We start from the raw sequence: 18,546 nt of genomic DNA on the forward strand, positions 1-18,546 counted from the left end.
CAAGAATCCAACTGGACTGTTATTTGCCAGGCCATTTTAAGGCAGGGTTGGCCTGAATGATAAAGTCATAAGTTGAGTGTAGCAGATTTCTATGAGGATACAGTCATCATTGTCAGTTCTATGGCCATGTGTGAAAATATCTGAAAAATAAAGCACAGTATTGCTAATAAAAAGATGACTGGCTCTTCCTGTTAGCTCCTAGAGAAAGACAGAATTTGATCATCACAATGAATAAATGAGTGAGTGAATGAACTGATATATACATGTATGTGTTATCTCCTGTCCCCTTTTAAGAAAATACCAGTGGTCTCCTATTACCTTCAATATCAAACATAAAGTCGATTGGAATTTAAAATACTTCTCAACCATGTCACCCCCTTACCATTCCAATCTTATTGTTCCCTGTGTTGCAGCTACACTTTTCTTAGCTTCCTCACATTTGACACTTGCCTTGTGCAAGGCCCTAGACATACAAATAGAAAAATGCCAGTTCCTGCCCTCTAAGAAGAGCATGCAGTTTTTGTAAGATAACTTGATGTTCAAATAAGTAGACTTCCTATCAGGCAGTCATTCTGAGGTGTAAATAAGTTCCATCTAGACCTGAACGGGTCTGATTTATCCTTATTATTATAACGGGTCTCTGAAATGTTTTTGCAGGCCTGAAGTAGGGAGTGGGGCTATTCCAGAGAACATTTTTTCTCTCTCTCCACATATCCTGTGGCACACATCTCTCTCATCCAAATGGATGCCCTTAGGTAGACCAGCACTCCAGAGATGAGGCAAGCCCTAGATAGGTCAGTCTTTAAGGGTTGGAATATCTAGTTGCATCTGACTAATCATTTGCTGTTTTGCACACACCAGTTTGTCAGTGCATAACACAAGCTGAGAATGATGCAGCTGGGCTCCGTTTTTCCTGCCAGCACATCCTTCTCTATTCTCAAACTATATTTTCTTTCCCCTTGTGGACTAGAAACCCTTTGAACGTGGTAAATGCTCATGTACCTTGTTCCAGGTACATGAACAGGAATAGAGCATTAAATAATGGAAGATGAGTACTTAGCCTTCCCCCAACTCCTGCTGTATTGGATTCTTTATAATGTAGATGTAAGGATATCCACCATAAGTTTTATGTCATCTTGCTTTTCCCCCTCAAAGATCAATTGGTAATTGTTCCTTATTTGTTTCATATGTGTCTTTGTTTTCCTGAAGTCCGTGTTAGAATTTCTGAGCAGAGACTTTGTCTTTTCTCTTTCTTTCTTTCTTTCTTTCTTTCTTTCTTTCTTTTTCTTTCTTTCTTTCTTTCTTTCTTTCTTTCTTTCTTTCTTTCTTTCTTTCTTTCTTTCTTTCTTTCTTTCTTTCTTTCTTTCTTTCTTTCTTTCTTTCTCTCTCAGTGTCCCAAAGCACCTCAGTGTTCAATATCTCTGTGCTGAATATTGGATGAATGAATAATTAAGTGAATTCTTGAAAAAAAAAATTCCTACATTTTCTCTCTTCTTAAAATTATCATCTTACAAACATAGCAAGTCAGTACTAGAAGATGATGGAAGCCATCAAGAATTACTAATTTAATGGAATAAACATTTGGTAAAAATTTCATGGATAGTTATTTCTGTAGGCAAGGTCATAGCAAGTTCATGCACATATAGGTAATGTGCATACATAGCTATATACATTGTATCTAGTCAGTATAAAATGAAACAAAAATAACTTCAAAAAGTTTATGCATAAACATATATGTCTGTATGTATGTGTATGTATATGTATGATATGTGTGTGTATGGGACGGTACTGTTGCCCATTTGGGGCAGCTAGGTGGTATGGAGTAGATAGAATGCTGGACCTGGAATCAGGAAGACTCCTCTTTTTGAGTTCATCTCTGGCCTCAGACACTTACTAGCTACGTAACCTTGGGCAAGTCACCTCACCCTGTTTGCCTCAGTTTCCTCATCTATAAAATGAGCTGGAGAAGGAAATGGTAAATCACTGCAGTGTTTTTGCCTAGAAAACCCCAAAGGGGTCACAGAGAGCTGGTCACGACTGCAATGACTGAACAACAACTGTTGTCCATTTAGATGATGTCTATCCACATGGATCTTTCTGGAAATAGCTTACAAAGAAGCAAAAAATAGGCATCTCCTCCCTTCGCCCTTCTCCAAAGAAGTCTTTGATTCCTGCCAGAAGAGTGGCTTTGGCCACTCCTCAGAGAAGAAGAGTACTGGACTAGAGTTCTATCTCTTTGCTCCATCATTACTATTATTAGGCTAGGAGGTGTAATTTCGAGGTTCATCTAAACTCCTAATTATCATCTCTTGAAGGGAAAGGAGAGCCCCAAGCTCTATATCCAAGGCTTCAATCCTTCCCACCATCTGTCAGTTCCACGACGAGCACAGATAGCAAATAGTAAAGCAAGTCATTTACCCAAGTTAATAATAAGACAGAAATCAAAGAGGGTTTACATATGAGAATATGTAGAAGACATTGCAAATTAAATGAGCTCTCCCTTTGGGAGTGATATAGCTCAGTTCAATCAAGAAAGAAAGTCCCATGTGGGAAAATTGGAACGCTAATACATTGTTGGTGGAGTTGCGAAATGATCCAGCCATTTTGGAGAACAATTTGGAACTATGCCCAAAGGGCTACAAAAATGTGCATACCCTTTGATCCAGCAATAGCACTTCTAGGGCTATGTCTCAAAGGGATCAAACAAATGGGAAAAGGACCCACATGTACAAAAATATTCACAGCAGCTCTTTTTCTGGTGGCAAAGAAATGGAAATTGAGAGGATGCCCATCCATTGGGGAATGGCTGAGCGAGTTGTGGTATATGAATGTAATGGAATACTATTGTGCTATAAGAAATGATGAAGAGGCTGACTTCAGAAAAACCTGGAAAGACTTATATGGTCTGATGCTGAGTGAAGTGAGCAGAACGGAGAGGACTTTGTACACAATAACAGCCACGTTATGCAGTGACTAAGAATGTTAAACTGAACCCTTCTCAGCATTGTGAGGATCTAAGACATCTCCAGAGGCCTCGGGATGGAAAATGTTGTCCACATCCAAAGAAAGAACTATGGAAGCTGAATCGCTATCATTTATTTTTACCTTCTGTTGAGTTTTGTTTCATCTTTCTGATGGTTCCTCCTATTGGTCTTAGTTTTTACTTACAACTTCACTAATGTGAAAATATGTTTAATGGGTATGTAAATGTAAAGCCTATGTCAGATTGTGTGCCGTCTTGGGGAGGGTGGGGGGAGGAAAAGGGAGAAAAATTTTCAACTCAAAAGCATATGGAAAAAAACATAAAAAAAGAAAAAAAAGCCACAGAATGAGAAGCTTTTCAGTTGGACATTGGGGTTGCCTGAAAAATGTGATTAAGCTACCCCCTCCTGCCCTCAAAAACTCCCTTTCTCAATTTTCTATTTATCTCTGTCTTATAATAAATAATAGAAGAAAGAAAGAAAGAAAGAAAGGAAGAAAGAAAGAAAGAAAGAAAGAAAGAAAGAAAGAAAGAAAGAAAGAAAGAAAGAAAGAAAGAAAGAAAGAAAGTAAGTCAGTCAGTCCCAGATCTCTGCCAAGAGAAAATTCCCCAGAGTTTCTAGTGTAGCAATCATGGGGTAAGGACATAACAGAGACTTCTAGCTCCCCTCATATTGGCTTCTTAGAGTCTGCCTCTCCCTTCAGCAACTTGATGACAAGTACTTTCTCTCTTGAAGCTAGAGGGCAAAAGAACCCAGATCTCTTCTCTCCCACTTAGTTCCCCCCAACCTCCCCTTCCCACAGGTGTGAGGCATTGATCTCTACCAATGAGGAGAGGGTCCCATACAATTAGTCCTTACAGGTAAGAGTTACATATACATAACATACACATATATACATATGTGTATATATATAAATACGAAGGAGAGAGGGAAGGAAGGAAAAAAGAATGTGAAAAGTCACATTTCATTCCTTCACATTCTTTCCTATATTGTCTTAACTAACTTCATTTTCCTTAAATCTTATCTATTTCTACCTTTAGCTGAAGTCAAAACTACTTCTAAATTTTGGTATAGCTTCTGAGGGAAGGGGGGCCAGATGTCCTGTCACATTCTCTACCACTTCTACCTTCATCTTCTTTAAAAAAATTTCTGTCTTTTGTTTTTAATATCACCTTCATGTCTCAATATTTTCCTTCTTCCTCCTCCCCAGAGAGCCATCTCTCTTATTTTTTAAAAACAATTTTTTAAAATTTTTTAAATAAATGTTTTTAAAACTTTGGGTTACAAATTTTCTCCCTTTCTTCCTTCCCACCCACCCTCATTGAAAAGGCAAGTAAGTTGATACAGGTTATACATGTGTAGTCATGCAAAACACTTCCATAGTAGTCACATTGTGAAAAACTAAGCATATTTCCCTTCATCCTATCCTGCCCTCCCATTTATTCTATTCTCTCTTTTGAGCCTGTCTCTCCTCAGAAGTATTTGCTTCTGATTATCCCCTCCCCTAATCTGCCCTCCCCTCTATCCCCTGCTCTCTTGTCCCCTTCCCCCCTTATTTTCCTATAGGGTAAGATAGTTTTCCATACCCAATAGTGTATGTTATTCGCTCCTTAAGCCAAATCCTATGAGAATAAGATTCACTCATTCCCTCCCACCTTCCCCCATTTCTGCTCCTTTTCTTGTCTGTTTCATGTGAGATAATTTACCCCATTCTACCTCTCCCTTTCTCCTTCTCCCAGTATAATCCTCTCTCACCCCTTAATTTTATTTTCCAGATATCACCCCTTCATCTTCAACTCACCCTGTGTCCTCTATCTATCTATCTATCTATCTATCTATCTATCTATCTATCTATCTATCTATCTATCTATACATACATACATACATACATATAATTTTTTCCCTCCCACTACCATAATACTGACAAAGGACTCATGAGTTGCAAATATCATCTTTTCATGCAGGAATGCACATTTCAACCTTAATAAGTCTCTCATGATTTCTCTTTCCTGTTTACCTCTTCATGTTTCACTTGAGTCTTATATTTGAAAGTCAAATTTTCTATTCAGCTCTGCTCTTTTCATCAAGAGTGCTTGAAAGTCCCTGTATTAATACGATTTAGTGAGGTTCGGATTCGCTCCTATAAATGACACTCTCCAATGCACCAGAAAATAATAGGAAATAGATAATTTATTTAGAAGAAGCAAAGCACAGATAGTTTGAATTTGCATAGAAAGCATAAATAATAAGAACAATCAATAATATAGCACCGATCAAGAGAGTCGGTAATGGAAGAGAATACATCACCAATTCAAGGGAACCTCCAAAGTCAATCAACGGCTGGGAGCCCCGTTGCAGCCAGTACAAACTTGAATTGTGTAAAGATTTTCCCGGGCGAAGCGTCCTTCCCGCGGGTGAGGCTCAGCGGGCTTACAGGACGCAGTGTTTTTATATTGTTCTAAACAAAGAAGGCTTGGGGCCAAGAAGCCCTTTTTGATGCATACGCTATTCATGGTTTGTCCAATACACATCTGACCTTAGCCACGCTCCCATCCGCCTGAGGCTTGGTATTTTGTTTTTTAATAACATCACGTCTCACAAGGAGAGGAGCCAACCCTCCATGTCAACGTGACCTAGGAATGGCTAGTTCCTGGAATGCTAGGCCAGATATGGAACGGTCATGACCGAGATTTGAACTGAACCTATTTATTTGAGTGATCTTATTAATTTAAAGGGGAATTTCCAATTTCCATTTCAGTCCCCTATTTCACTGAATGACCATTTTTTCCCCTGAAGGATTATGCTCAGTTTTTCTGGGTAGGTGATTCTTGGTTGTAATCCTATCTCCTTTGCCCTCCAGAATATTATATTCCATGCCCTCTGGTCCCTTAATGTAGAAGCTACTAAATCTTGTGTTATCCTGATTGTATTTCCACAATACTTGAATTGTTTCTTTCTGGCTGCTTAAAATATTTTCTCCTTGACCTGGGAACTCTGGAAAATTTGGCTACCATATTCCTAGGAGTTTTCCTTTGGGAATTTCTTTCAGGAGGTGATCAGTGGATTCTTTCAATTTCTATTTTGACCTCTGGTTCTAAAATATCAGGGCTGTTTTCCTTGATAATTTCTTGAAAGATGATGTCTAGGCTCTTTTTTTGATCATGGCCTTCAGATTGTCCAATAATTTTTAAATACTCTCTCCTGGATCTATTTTCCAGGTCAGTTGTTTTTTGAGTGAGATATTTCACATTCTCTTCTATTTCTTCATTCTTTTGGATTTGTTTTGATTTCTCATAAAGTCACTAGCTTCCAATTGCTCTATTCTAATTTTTAAGGAAGTATTTTCTTCACTAAGCTTTTGGACTTCCTTTTCCATTTGGCCAATTTTGCTTTTTAGGGCATTCTTCTCCTCATTGGCTTTTTGGACCTCTTTTGCCATTTGGGTTAGGCTATTTTTTAAGGTGTTATTTTCTTCAGTATTTTTGGGGGGTCTTCTTTAGCAAGCTGTTGACTTGTTTTTCATGATTTTCTTGCATCACTCTCAGTTTTTCCTCTACTTCTCTTACTTGCTTCTCAAAATCCTTTTTGAGCTCTTCCATGGCCTGGGACCAATTCATATTTTTCTTGGAGGCTTTGGATGTAGAAGCTTTGACTATGTTGTCTTCTTCTGGTTGTATGTTTTGATCTTCTTTGTTACCAAAGTAAGATTCTATAGTCCAACTCTTTTTGTGCTGCTTGCTCATGATCCCAGCCAACTACTTGAGTTATAAACTCTTTATTAAAGTAAGGGTCTGTTTCCAGTGTGGAGAATGTACTGTCCCAAGCTTTGGGGATTTTGGGCAGATGTTTTTAGAGATACTTCTAGGGATGTGTAAATTTTCAGTTTTTCCAAGGTGCTATGATCAAGGGCAAGCTGTTTACTCCTTTCCTGGCCTGTGCTCTGGTCTATGAGTGACCACAAGCACTCTTTTCTGTCTTGGAACTGTGAGGAGGATTTTTTTTCTCTGTATAGCCACTACAAGATCCACCATGCCAGCACTCCTCCTCACCCCAGGACTGCCACCCAGAACTGTCACCCAGATCCAAGTATGGGCAAAGCAAGAGAATCTTGTACCAGCAAAGAGATTTCTGCAATCCCCCTCTGATCAGCCACTCAATTCCCCCTCAGTCTGTGGGCCAGAAGCTCAGGAAGCAGCTGCCACCCTGGGGCCAGGCTCAGGGACTGGAGCTGAGACCACCGCGCTTCTCTCTCTCTCACTGCAGACACAGACTTTTCCCACTGATCTTCTAAGTGGTCTTTGGCATTGGTGGATTGAGGAGTCTGGAAACCGCCACAGTTGTCCACAATTCAGTCCTCTGAGGCCTGCTCCAGGTTCGCTGCCACCTGTGTGCCCACATGAACTATGCTCCTCTACCAGACTTGCACAATATACCTTTTTGATCAACCATCTAGGTTGTCTTGGATTGGAAATTTGTTTCACTCTGTCTTTTTGTGGGTTCTGCTGCTTTAGAATTTGTTTAGAGCCATTTTTATAGGTATTTGGAAGGGTTTGGGGGGAAAGCTCAAGCAAGTCACTGCTTTTACTCTGCCATCTTGAGCCATCTCAATTAATAAGGTATATTGAAAAAACAGAAAAGGAAGTAAGTTAAGCAAAACTAACCAGTACATTAACCAAGCTCAACATTATTTGCACTGTTCCACACCTGTGTCTCCCCACCTCTGCAAAGAAGGAAAGGAGATTGATTCTCATGTAGGTCTCTTCTTTAAGTCCAAGCTTGGGCATTATAATCACTTCTGTCTATAGAGTTCTTACCAATACAATCCTATCGATTGACAAAACAGAATAGTGACAAAGGCACCAATGTCTGAAAAATGTTGTGGATTTTTTTTATTTTTATCTTAACTAAACTATTTGTACATTTCAGTTTCTGTGAAAAGAAATGCTTAATACCTTGGAAAATCTATTTGGAGGCGATAGCAAAGATATTTTGCAGTAAAAGAAAAATGATGCAGAAGCTGTCTAATCAGTAATCAATTATTTCAGATTTCTTTTTTCAGACGGTGATCTTCAGAACTCATTCAGCATTGGGAAGTGGGCCCATGTTCATTACGTTGTTTGCTCTTAGAAAAGCTGAATATTAATGATTCAAAAGTCCTGTACGTTTAAGTCTCTTCTTTTAAACATGCAACAGCAATAGAAAATGATCATTACCTAGGAAAATGGCATGGATATCTTCTCTTTCCTGTCAAAACAGCTTTTAATATTTCTGAGCAATTTAAATATAGAGTGGACAGATAGTAAGTCTTGAAGGCATAAATGTTTGTATATAAGATGCTTGTCCTTGCTCTGCATTACTGGAAGGCTTTCTTTCCAATGAATAAAACCTTCTTAAAAGCAGTTTATACAGATTGGTAAGAAGTGTATCAGGAGTATGTTTTGAAAAATGTTGAGGAAAGCTGGGCTCTTTCATAAGACCCTCAGATGGAAGTATCAGAAGTTAATGATGATGTGAATCAACCGTGCACTACAGAGTTTAACTAATCTTTTTTTCAGAAGAACAGAGAGCACACATATGGAAAAGCAGTCAAGGTATTAGCTTGCCCTGGGTGGAGAACACAGGGGAGCTTTCCAGGCATGATGTTCTATATCCATACAAAATCAGTGACCATGAAGAATTAGTAAGTGTCTGTTTGCAACTGATGGAAGCAATATTGGAGGTATGGACCTTCAGCTTCACATTGGAATCCATCACAGATGGGAATATTTGAGAAAAACCTCAAAGTAGAATGTGCATGGCATCTAATGAAATGCCACAAGCATTTATTAAGTGTCTCCTGTGTGCCAGGCACTATGCTAAGTGCTGGAGATACAAAGAAAGACAGAAAACATGCCCTACCCCCAAAGAGGTCACAGTCCAATCGGAGAGACAACATGCAGACTACAGGATACGTACAGAGTAGATGAAAGGTAACCTCAGAGGGAAGGCACTGGGCATGGGGAGCACCAGAAAAGACCTCCTGCAGAAAGTGGAAGAAGCTGAGTCTTCAAAGAAGCCCAGGAGGTGGCTAGGAGGGGAAGGACGGAAAGAGAAGGTTCCAAGTATGGAGGTGGGAGGGGTGGCCAGTGCAAAAGCACAGAGTCTGTGGGTGGATCATGCTAACAGAAAATTGGTTGAAAGCACTCAGGATTTTTCCATGGAGAAGGGAAAGTTTAAGGGGGACATGGGAGCAGTATTAAATTATTTATCACAAGTGGGGTTAAACTATTTTTCTTTGGCCCCAAAAGACAGAATTTAAGGAGTAATGGGTGGAAAGTTCAAAGAATCAGATGTAGGGCCAATACAACTTCCCAACAATTAAAATAATCCCAAATTGGAAGGTTCCCCTTCAACAAATATTGGATGGTCTCTCACTGGCAGTCTTCAAGCAAAGATTAGATGGCCACTTAACGCGTACCTTGTGGAAGGGATTCTTGTTCATTTACAGACTGGACCAGTTGCCTCTGAGATTCTGTAACTCAGCCTTGACTCACAAAACAGCAAAAAGCTGTTGAGGGGAGAGTGAGCCTGCCAAGAAGTGGGCCCAAGGCCCAGCAAAGCCGAGTCATCCTGAGAGCATTTGTTGGTAAAACTGCAAGGTTCACAACAGAGAGAGACCTGAAAGGAGACAAGTCCACTGCTGTTTCAGGGGTGACTCTTTTCTATCAGCAATGATACTGGAGCTCTACCAACACAACACTGAACAAGTTCAGAAAGAAGAAGGCAGTAGCTCATAGGAGATGGAATTTTGTGCAATGTCTGGAACTGACCAAATACACCCAGAAGGAATCCAAGCTGGGGTGACCGTTTTAAAGGCCTTCCGGAATCTCTTTTCAAGATAACTAGGAGATAGGGTAGATAGAATACAACAATTAGAATCAGAAAGACCTGAGTTTCAATATTGCCTCAGATACCTACTAGCTGTGTGACCCTGGGCAAGTCATTTAACATTCACTCTGTTTATTCATCTGTAAAATGGAGATAACGTTCTCTGAAGGGAGGATTCCAAAAGTATAGAAAAGATCATGGTTTGCACAATTGCTAAAGAAAGATGACCGAGAAAACATCAGCAGTTGTGGCCTCATGTACCAACTTTCTCTTCCTATAAAATATTTATGAGAATCATCTATGCATACATGAAGGACATTCTTGATAACAAATATGAGATGGGAGCAGTTGGCCTTTTGTGAACTATTTCCTAACGTGGACTGCATCCTCCCACTAGTACTGGGTAGAAATTCATTTCTTTCTTTCTATCCACAGAAGCTAAAGCTCTGTTTGCAGGGCACATAGTAAGTTACTGCCAAGGGGATCAGGAAGGAGCTAACATTGTGAATGAATAGGAACTACATGGGAGAAGCAGAACAGGGAAGAAGTGCCAAACACAGGGAGAAGCAATGGCAAAGATATCAGCACTTTAGAACTCACGGCATTCTGAAGGAATACAAGGTAGCCCCGTTTATTTAGTATGCGGGGAGAATTGATATAAGACTAGAAAGATGAGTTAGGGCCATGCTGGAATGAATGCTGTGGAGGGCAGAGGAGTCTGATTTTTACTTAGGAGCTCTTGAAGGCTCTTGGGCAGAATAATGTCACAACCGGATCTCTCTGTAAGAAAGAATTCTGGCCATGAGAGCAATCCGTCGATCAATCAATGACAGTATATTAAGCCAAGGACCAAGTACTCAGCACTAGGAAGACAGGAACAACGAATGTCTCAATTCCTGCTCTCAAGGAGCTTATATTCTAAAAGGGGAGACCACGGGGACATGGTACAAATATACAGAGCAAGCATAACACATGTCAAGTGTCCTCCATCCTTCAAAAACATCCCCCAGACCTCACCTTTCCCTGAAACTATCATTTCATATCTCTGTGAAATGCTTAGGAAAAGCTGTTTAAATTAACTGCCTCTACTTCCTGTCCCTTCACTGCTCAGTCTCTGCAGTCTGGCTTCCCACCTCCTCACTCAGCTAAATTCAATCTTTCCGAAGTTACCAATGATCTCTCCATTTCTAAATCCGATGGCCTTTTCTCCATCCTCACCTCATCCTTCTCAGCCTCTCTGCAGCGTTTGACACTCCTGACCATGCTCTCCTCCTCGCTGCGCTCTCCCCTCCAGGGTTTTGTGACACTGTTTTCCCCGGTTCTCCACTGTTCTGTCTGACCACACCTCAGGCTCCCTTGCTGGCTCGTCATCCAGCCCATGTGGCTATTCCCCAGGCTTTGGTCCTAGGCCTTCTACTTCTCCTTACATGCTGTCTTGGTGACCTTGTTCATTCCTATCGATTTAATGATTTCTCTAAGATGGTGACTCCCAAATCTCTATTACCCAGTACGATTCTCTCCTCTCTGCCTCATTTCCCCATCACCAATTGCTTTTTGGACATTTCAAAAGAAGTAGATTTCATGAAAGCATCTCAAGCTCAACATGGCCAAAATTGAGCTCATTATCTTTACACACAGGCACATCTCAACTCATTCTTCTTCCAAATTGTCTCATTTCTGTTAAAGCTACCACCATTATTCCAGTCTCTCAGGTTTGTAATCTTGGAATTATCCTTAATCCTCATTATCCTTCACTCCAAATTTTTAATCAGTTGCTAACATTCCTTGTATGAGAGCATGGCAGCAGGCTGTTGCAGTAGTCCAAGTGAGTGATGATGAATGCCTCTTCCAAGATGGTGGCAGAGAGACTAGAGAGGAAGGGACAAATGCGAAAGACATTGCAGTAGGGTAATTAATAGGACAGATGACTGATTGGATATGAGAGATTTGGGAGAAAGGAGTGTCAGAGAGAGCACCAGCATGGGGGCCCAGGTGAATGGCCCCCCCAGAAGAGGCATCATAGTACAATGCAAACTTTAGTGGATTTGAAATCAAGAGACTTGGGTCCAAATCCCACTTCTGTCACTTACCACCTGCATGACCTGAGCCACATCACTTAACCCTTCTGAGCTTCAAATGTCCTAATCTGTAAAATGAAATCTTTTGGATAGGAGTTCAGTTTGGAGGGATACAGTGAACACCAGAGGCTTTGGAAGCAAAGGTCTATTATTACAGCTCAGGAGAGTAGAATGATTTGCCCCACCTGTTCCTAAGTTGGTTCCACTGGTTGAGCATGACCAAAATGAACAATGGGATGGGTATGCTCTCAGTGGGCTTGATGGACTGATGCAGGGGGTGGGTTGGCCCACATCACTGTGGACCTATTGGCATGGGAATTATATCAACATGGACTGAAGGGAAGAGTGTACTTAAGATCACACATAAGGAATTTGGAAGGCAGCCAAATGGGGCAATCACAGCCCACTGGGTGTGGCTCTGCAAGCCTGCATTGCTTTACCAGCCAGGAATGAAAGTGCCAGAGCTGACCCTATCCCTCCCCTATCCACCTATGGTTACTCAAGGAGATTGACCTATTTGACTTCTAATGCCCCTTCTAGTTCTAAGCCCATGACCTCATGAGGAATACATGTTACTAAACTACAGCAACACCGACTTGGGATAGGTCAATGTGTCCTCCTAAGAATCTCAGCAATTAGCATAGTGCCTGGCACGTAGTAAGCACTGTGTAAATGCTCTATTCATCTCTCTCCTCACTCTAATGGTCACTGGAAAGTGATATGGATACTAAGCAGGAGAGCCCTACATATGCTGTTTTTTCCCATTCCATCCCAAATTAAGCCCTAAGTGACTTTGAAATACTTAATCTTTTTTTCTTTCAGTCCTCTGTCATAAATAATGACATTATCTTCGTGAAGTTGCATGCCCCTTGGGAGGTGCTAGGCAGATACGCAGAAGTCATGAATGTCAGAATGCCTTTCAGGTAAGGGCTAATACACTTTCTCCCCTTTCTCCTTGATGCTTCCCTTTGTACTTAATGTCTCTTAGTGAACTCAGAAAAATATGACCAAAATGCAGATGGAAAAGTTATTGGGCCCTAATAGTCAAGGGAAAACTAATCAGGAGAACAATTAGTACCTAATAATTAGGAGAAATACTTCATGCTTTTAGAAATTGCAAATAAGTTAGATGGTCAGTGGTAAATTCATTGCCCTTCGGGGAAAATCCTTACTGTTTCATACAAGAACAGCTGATCTTGTGAGAAAGACACTACTCTCAAGTACTGTTTTCATTTTAAAGAGCTGCTTTTGAATGGTCATCCCATTGATATCAGTGTAACAATGGGACACAAGCTACATACACACACACACACATACACACATATACACACATACTCATACACACTCACACTCAAGAAGTTTGGTACATATCTGCAAAAGAATCTGTCCAAGATATATTCACCATCTTGAATCCTGTCCATCAAAGAGCTTTAAATACCCAGGCTGTAAGAGGCAACATAGCATCATATTGCACAAAGAAGCATCCTCAGAACCAGGAAGACCTGACTTCAAGTGTCACCACTGACATATACTGGCTGTGAGACCCTAGGAAAACCACTTAACTTCTCTGTGCCCCTGGCATCTAAGTTGTAATGCACTGAAGAAAGTTTTGCGGGTCTAGTAGGGGAAAAAAAAAGGAGGAAAAAAAAGAAAAAAAAGAAGTCAGATCACAGAATGCTGAGGGTACACTGAATTCGTGCTATTCAAGGAAGAATTGAGAATGTTTTATGCATGGTTAATTTAGTTATCTCCAAAAGCTCATTTTGTTTGATTCAGTCATGTTTGTATTCTCCATTTGCCCCCGGTGAAAGAAAGGGGATCCTCATTTTTGAAAGAAGAGTGGATGAAACAGTGGACTTGAAGGGATAAATGCCCAGAACCATAGGAGTCACTGTGGGAGGTTTCCCAAAAGTGAAGGACAATTTTGACTCTAAGGTCAATTTTAATGGAATGAAAAATTCAGTCTGTTGGATTGCCATTTGTCTCTCCAAAAAACCAAGCCCCAAAGCAGGAACAAACTATTCTTGCTGCCACTGCCTACAGGCCCCCAGTTTAATGAGCTGTGGAGAATTGGGCATACCATGAAACAGATATGTACATCGAGGCTGTGTCAAAAAGGAGCCAAAATCAGTTTTGAAAATGCCTGGTTTCTATTGATTTTTTTTTACTTCCTGTCTTATGTCCTTTAGCCCTGGGCCTTTTAAGGCATGTATTAAGTAGGAAAAAAAAAAAGATTTCTCGGATGTCCAGAAACTGTTTACCTTGACGCCAATCATGCATTACAAATTTTCATATACTAATCTCACAGAAATATTTGTTGAAATTGTTGCCTACACTAAATAAAAACACCACTAGACCCTGTGCCGGAAAAATGATTATCTCTGGTGCACAAAGTAGATACTTAAACCTAGAAAGCCAATTATTTCTGTTTTCTTCAAGTGTTCTTAACTTTTTTTGTGTTGTGGACTTTTGGAAGTCTGCTGCAGCCTATGGGCCTCTTCTCCGAATTGTGTTTTAAAATGTAGAAAATAAAATATGGAATTACAAAGGAAACCAGTGATAACATTAATAATATTAATAGTTAGCATTGATATAGCCCTTTGCAAAGCCCTTTACAAACATTAATTATCTCAGTGATCCTTACAATAAGTCTGTGAGGTACAAACCGTTATTATCCCCATTTTTATAAGTTGAGCAAACTTTGTCAAACAGATATTAAGTGACTTGTCCACAATCACAGAGCTTGTAAGTGCCTGAGACAGGATTTTGAACTCAGGTCTTCCTGACTCCAAGCCCATCATTCTATCCACCAGTTGCCCAAGTATATTAAAATAGTTATTTTTTTAAAAAAATTTAAACAAATGGAAGGTTAAGAACCCCTTTTTAAATGGTCCATCAGACCTCTAGTTACATTGATGTAGGGTCTCTGTAGTGAGGAAACTCTACTGATGCAAGTGGATCCTTTTTCTTCATTCTTAGAAACTTGTCTCGAGCACTAAAGGGTTAAGTGACTTGCCCAAAGTCTCACAGCCAATATGTGTCAGAGGCGAGGCTTGAACCCACCTCTCTCTGTCTTCTACTCCATGCTCCCTTTTTGCCATTTGGAAAGGTTTTACGGTATTAGCAACAGTTTGTCAAGACCTTTCCTAGGACCACAAGGGTGGGTCCCTAAAGGACCAAGATAGTTTATTTGTCTAGGAGGACTTCTCTTTATCTCTTTGTCCTAAGCCTAGCTTAATATTAACAAATAAAATGAAAGTGATAATTACAAGTAATACCATGATCTGGCCATTTCTGCCCCTTAGCAATTCTGGGCTGATATGTTCATCCATAGTGGAAAAAATATGGGTTATTAACATGCAGTAATGGGCATACCATGATGTTCGTTTATTCTCCAGTCAGGCAAAGAATTCTAGCTTCATGAAGGGAACATGGACGCGTGCAAGAGGAAGAGTTTTCGTTGAAAACTGTTTCCATATAACAAGCAAGCATCCACTTGGAGCTATGTTTTAAAAGCCACATCAACTTTTATATGTATTTATGATTTCCTGCATCCTGCCCATTGAAATTCCAAGTTCAGTCCCCTTTGATTTATCACCTCTGCAGTGTATGTGAGATGAAGAGGAAACAGCATAATTGCTTTTATCATAGGAAATTGCCAATAAAATCTGCTTCTGAATCATGTTTATGGGCAGTGGGAGATCTTCAAGTTTACCTAAATATGCAGGATGAGTTGTGTGAAGCAAAGCCTTCATTTTCCAGAAGTGAGCTGGATCAGGAACAACTGAGAACATATTGAAACTGCTTTGGTTAAAAAACAAAAATCCCCAGTGAATAATGGTCAAAATTAGGAGTAGGAGACCAGATTTCGATAAAGATCGGCATTATGCCAAAAAGAATGCTATTAAACACTCTGTCATTTCAGTTCTCAAACCTCTCTCTCTCTCCTTCTCCTTCTCCCCTCCTCTTTCTGCCTCTCCCTCCCTCTTTCTCTCACCCATATCTATCTCTCATGTTTTCTCTCTCTTATTTCCCCTCTTTTTCTCTCCTTTCACTTTCTCTCTCTCTCTTTCCTTTTCTCTACCACATTCCCTCCCCCTCCCTCTCTCACTTATCTAACTCTTACCTCTCTCAAGTTAAGAGCACTTAGGAAAGCCATATGTACAACTTATAATGCAGTAACATGTATATTTGCAGTGTGGTTTAATTACTTTCTTGAACTCTTGAGTTCCCCCCCCATTTAATTCAATCAGGGTTAACTTGCATAAGACTACATTATTTTTAAAAAGGAAGCCTAACCCAGGATTTGCATTTCCCTAGAAAAAAAGCTAACTTCTTAAGATAGTCATCTTCAGGACCCACACAATTTTACCCCAGTACCTTCTGGGAAATCTCAGGAAGAGCTTACCTTACAGGACTGTGGTATTATACAGGATCTTAGGCTGACAGGGAGCTCAGAGGCCATGTAAGCCAAACATCTCATCTCATTTTACAGATGAGGAAACTGAGGCCCAGGCAGGTAGCTCTAAATCCCTGTTTCCCACAGGTTATGTATGGGAGAGGCCCAGAAGTAGGAGGGTGGAGGAGATGAGCGAGGAATGAAAACAGCTCCATCAGCTTGTGTGGTTGGGAAATGTTTGCCCCAAGTGCCTGCTAAGGGTCTCACTGTTAATCTCTTTTTAGTTTTTTTCCTCCACCTCTTACAGGCTTCTATCTTCAATCTCCTTTCCTTCCTTGCTAGTTCAAACTGTAACTGACGATGGGTTTTCTTCTCGACTGGCTTCATTTTTGCTGTTCTTCCAGGAGAAAAATCTATTACCTGCCCCGCCGGTGCAAGTTCACGAGCAGGTTAGTAACCTGTTCCAGCCAGGCGGCTGTTCTTCGGCCCACTGGTTGGTGGATTCAATGACTGCAAGAGGTTGCGAGCTGGGACAATGGGTATTTGCCACGTGGAAAGCCTGCCAAATTCCATATTTAAAAAGGATTTGTTTCTGAATGGCCTAAAAGAGAACAAAGCTAAAAATGGCCTTCTCAGAGCCTTCGCTGCAGCAAGCCAGGCCTCCATACTTGGTAGGAACTTAGTTCATCTTGCAAGTATATTGGGGGGGAAACTTTTTTTCAGTGCCTGGGATCAGATAAATTGGTGCTTTCCAATTCTGAAGGCTTTGGCCTGAACGATACCTTTTTTTTTTCCTCCCAGTTAAAATCATTTCCCTTCTACTCCGAAGTCCTTGAAAGCTGTTCCAAATAGAAACAGATTAAACTGTATTTGACAACCCTCTTATGAACTGATTGCCCCAGTTTGGTTCACTGTGAGATGCTCTCATCTCAGATTGAGAGCTGCTTTGTTAGTAAAGTTGGCAAATCTATAACTTTGGCAGAGGCCAGAACCCGACCTCTTTGTGAGAACAGCTGTGTTGGGCAAATGTTGCAAATACTCCACATCCTCCCAAAGCTTGTTTCTTCCAGTTGGTTAGAGGGAAGAAAGGGGGAGGGTGGTGATGGAGTGATGGAGTGGTGTTCTTTTATGGCTCCCTTGGTAAGCATTAGAGAAAGAGACTTTTTAATTTCAGAATCACAATAGTTTTCCTTCTTTCAAGTGAGTTAATTAGTCTGACAATTAATGGGTCCCTTTTAAAAAAAATTTAATAGTTCATTTCAGTCTAATGTTTGGGGGCTCAGTGCTGTTTTGGTTATATGTTTACATGAAGGAGACTAGATTGTCCACAATTAATATAATAATGCCACTTAATGGAAGAGCTTAATAAAATTCTCTTTAACTTATTAACTTTGTTCAATGCTTTGTGGAGAGCTGGCCTGTCTCAGTATTTTAAGGATCTCTGGTTTTATTGGTATAATAACAGAGCACAAGCCTTCTATGATATGGTAGATGGTCTGCAAGAATTGTTGTGGCTGAAAAATCCATCTCTCTGCAGTCCGTCTGGTGCTGAGTCTCTCTTAACAAAGCCACATTGGTCCTTAGGCAGCAGGCATACTGGGCCCATACTTAACTAAAGCAGGAATTTGGCATCCAAAGAAAGTGTTGTGATTGCTTGGAGCTCATTGCTAAAAGACGCACCCTGGCTCTGAGAGTACTTGAAAAAATGTCAGAAGACCTTGGTTCACATCTCAGATCTCCCACGTACTAGATGGGTGAACTTGAGCAAGTCGTCAGCTTGGGCTTCAGTTTCCTCATCTGTAAAATAAAGGAATTTGATCCGTTATAGGCATTTGGGCAGAGGAGTAATAGGGTCAGGGTAGTCATCCTCCACGCCCTTCACAGCAAGACTGTGTCCAGTTTAAAATAGATTGGACTCCTAAGGCTATCATATATGCTGAAAGCATAAGAAAATGAAGTAATTCAAACATCCAGGGCACAAGGAAATATTCTCTTGCACCTGGATGTCCTCCACTGAGAAATGAGTTGGACAGTAGAGCTCTGTGGGCACTGTAGGACCCAGTCCCTCCCCTTCATTTCTTGTGGAGTAACGGTATACTAAATGGCCTTCCAGTGTCTAGTTTTTTTCTTATTCCAGTCCATTCTTTATATTGTCGTTTAGTCATTTCAGTTGTATCTGACTCTTCATGACCCCATTTGGGCACAGATCCTGGAGTGGTTT

The 18,546-nt window shown here is 40.5% G+C and overlaps 1 protein-coding gene across 3 annotated transcripts in view; it reads left to right on the plus strand.

Annotated features, from left to right (window-relative positions):
* The window catches only part of ANO4 (anoctamin 4), a 415,292-nt gene that overhangs the window by 270,933 nt on the left and 125,813 nt on the right, over positions 1–18,546 (plus strand). For 2 of the 3 annotated variants that reach the window (XM_020982322.2, XM_020982323.2), the window contains 2 exons: positions 12,749–12,849; positions 16,730–16,774. In XM_020982322.2, coding sequence (XP_020837981.1) covers positions 12,749–12,849; positions 16,730–16,774 — 146 coding nt within the window. The remainder of the gene's footprint in view (positions 1–12,748; positions 12,850–16,729; positions 16,775–18,546) is intronic. The other variant, XM_078146765.1, reaches the window with a different exon arrangement.

The sequence above is a fragment of the Phascolarctos cinereus genome, unplaced genomic scaffold (assembly GCF_003287225.1).
Source record: "Phascolarctos cinereus isolate Bilbo 61053 unplaced genomic scaffold, phaCin_HiC Scaffold_1;HRSCAF=81, whole genome shotgun sequence".
NCBI lineage: Eukaryota > Metazoa > Chordata > Mammalia > Diprotodontia > Phascolarctidae > Phascolarctos > Phascolarctos cinereus.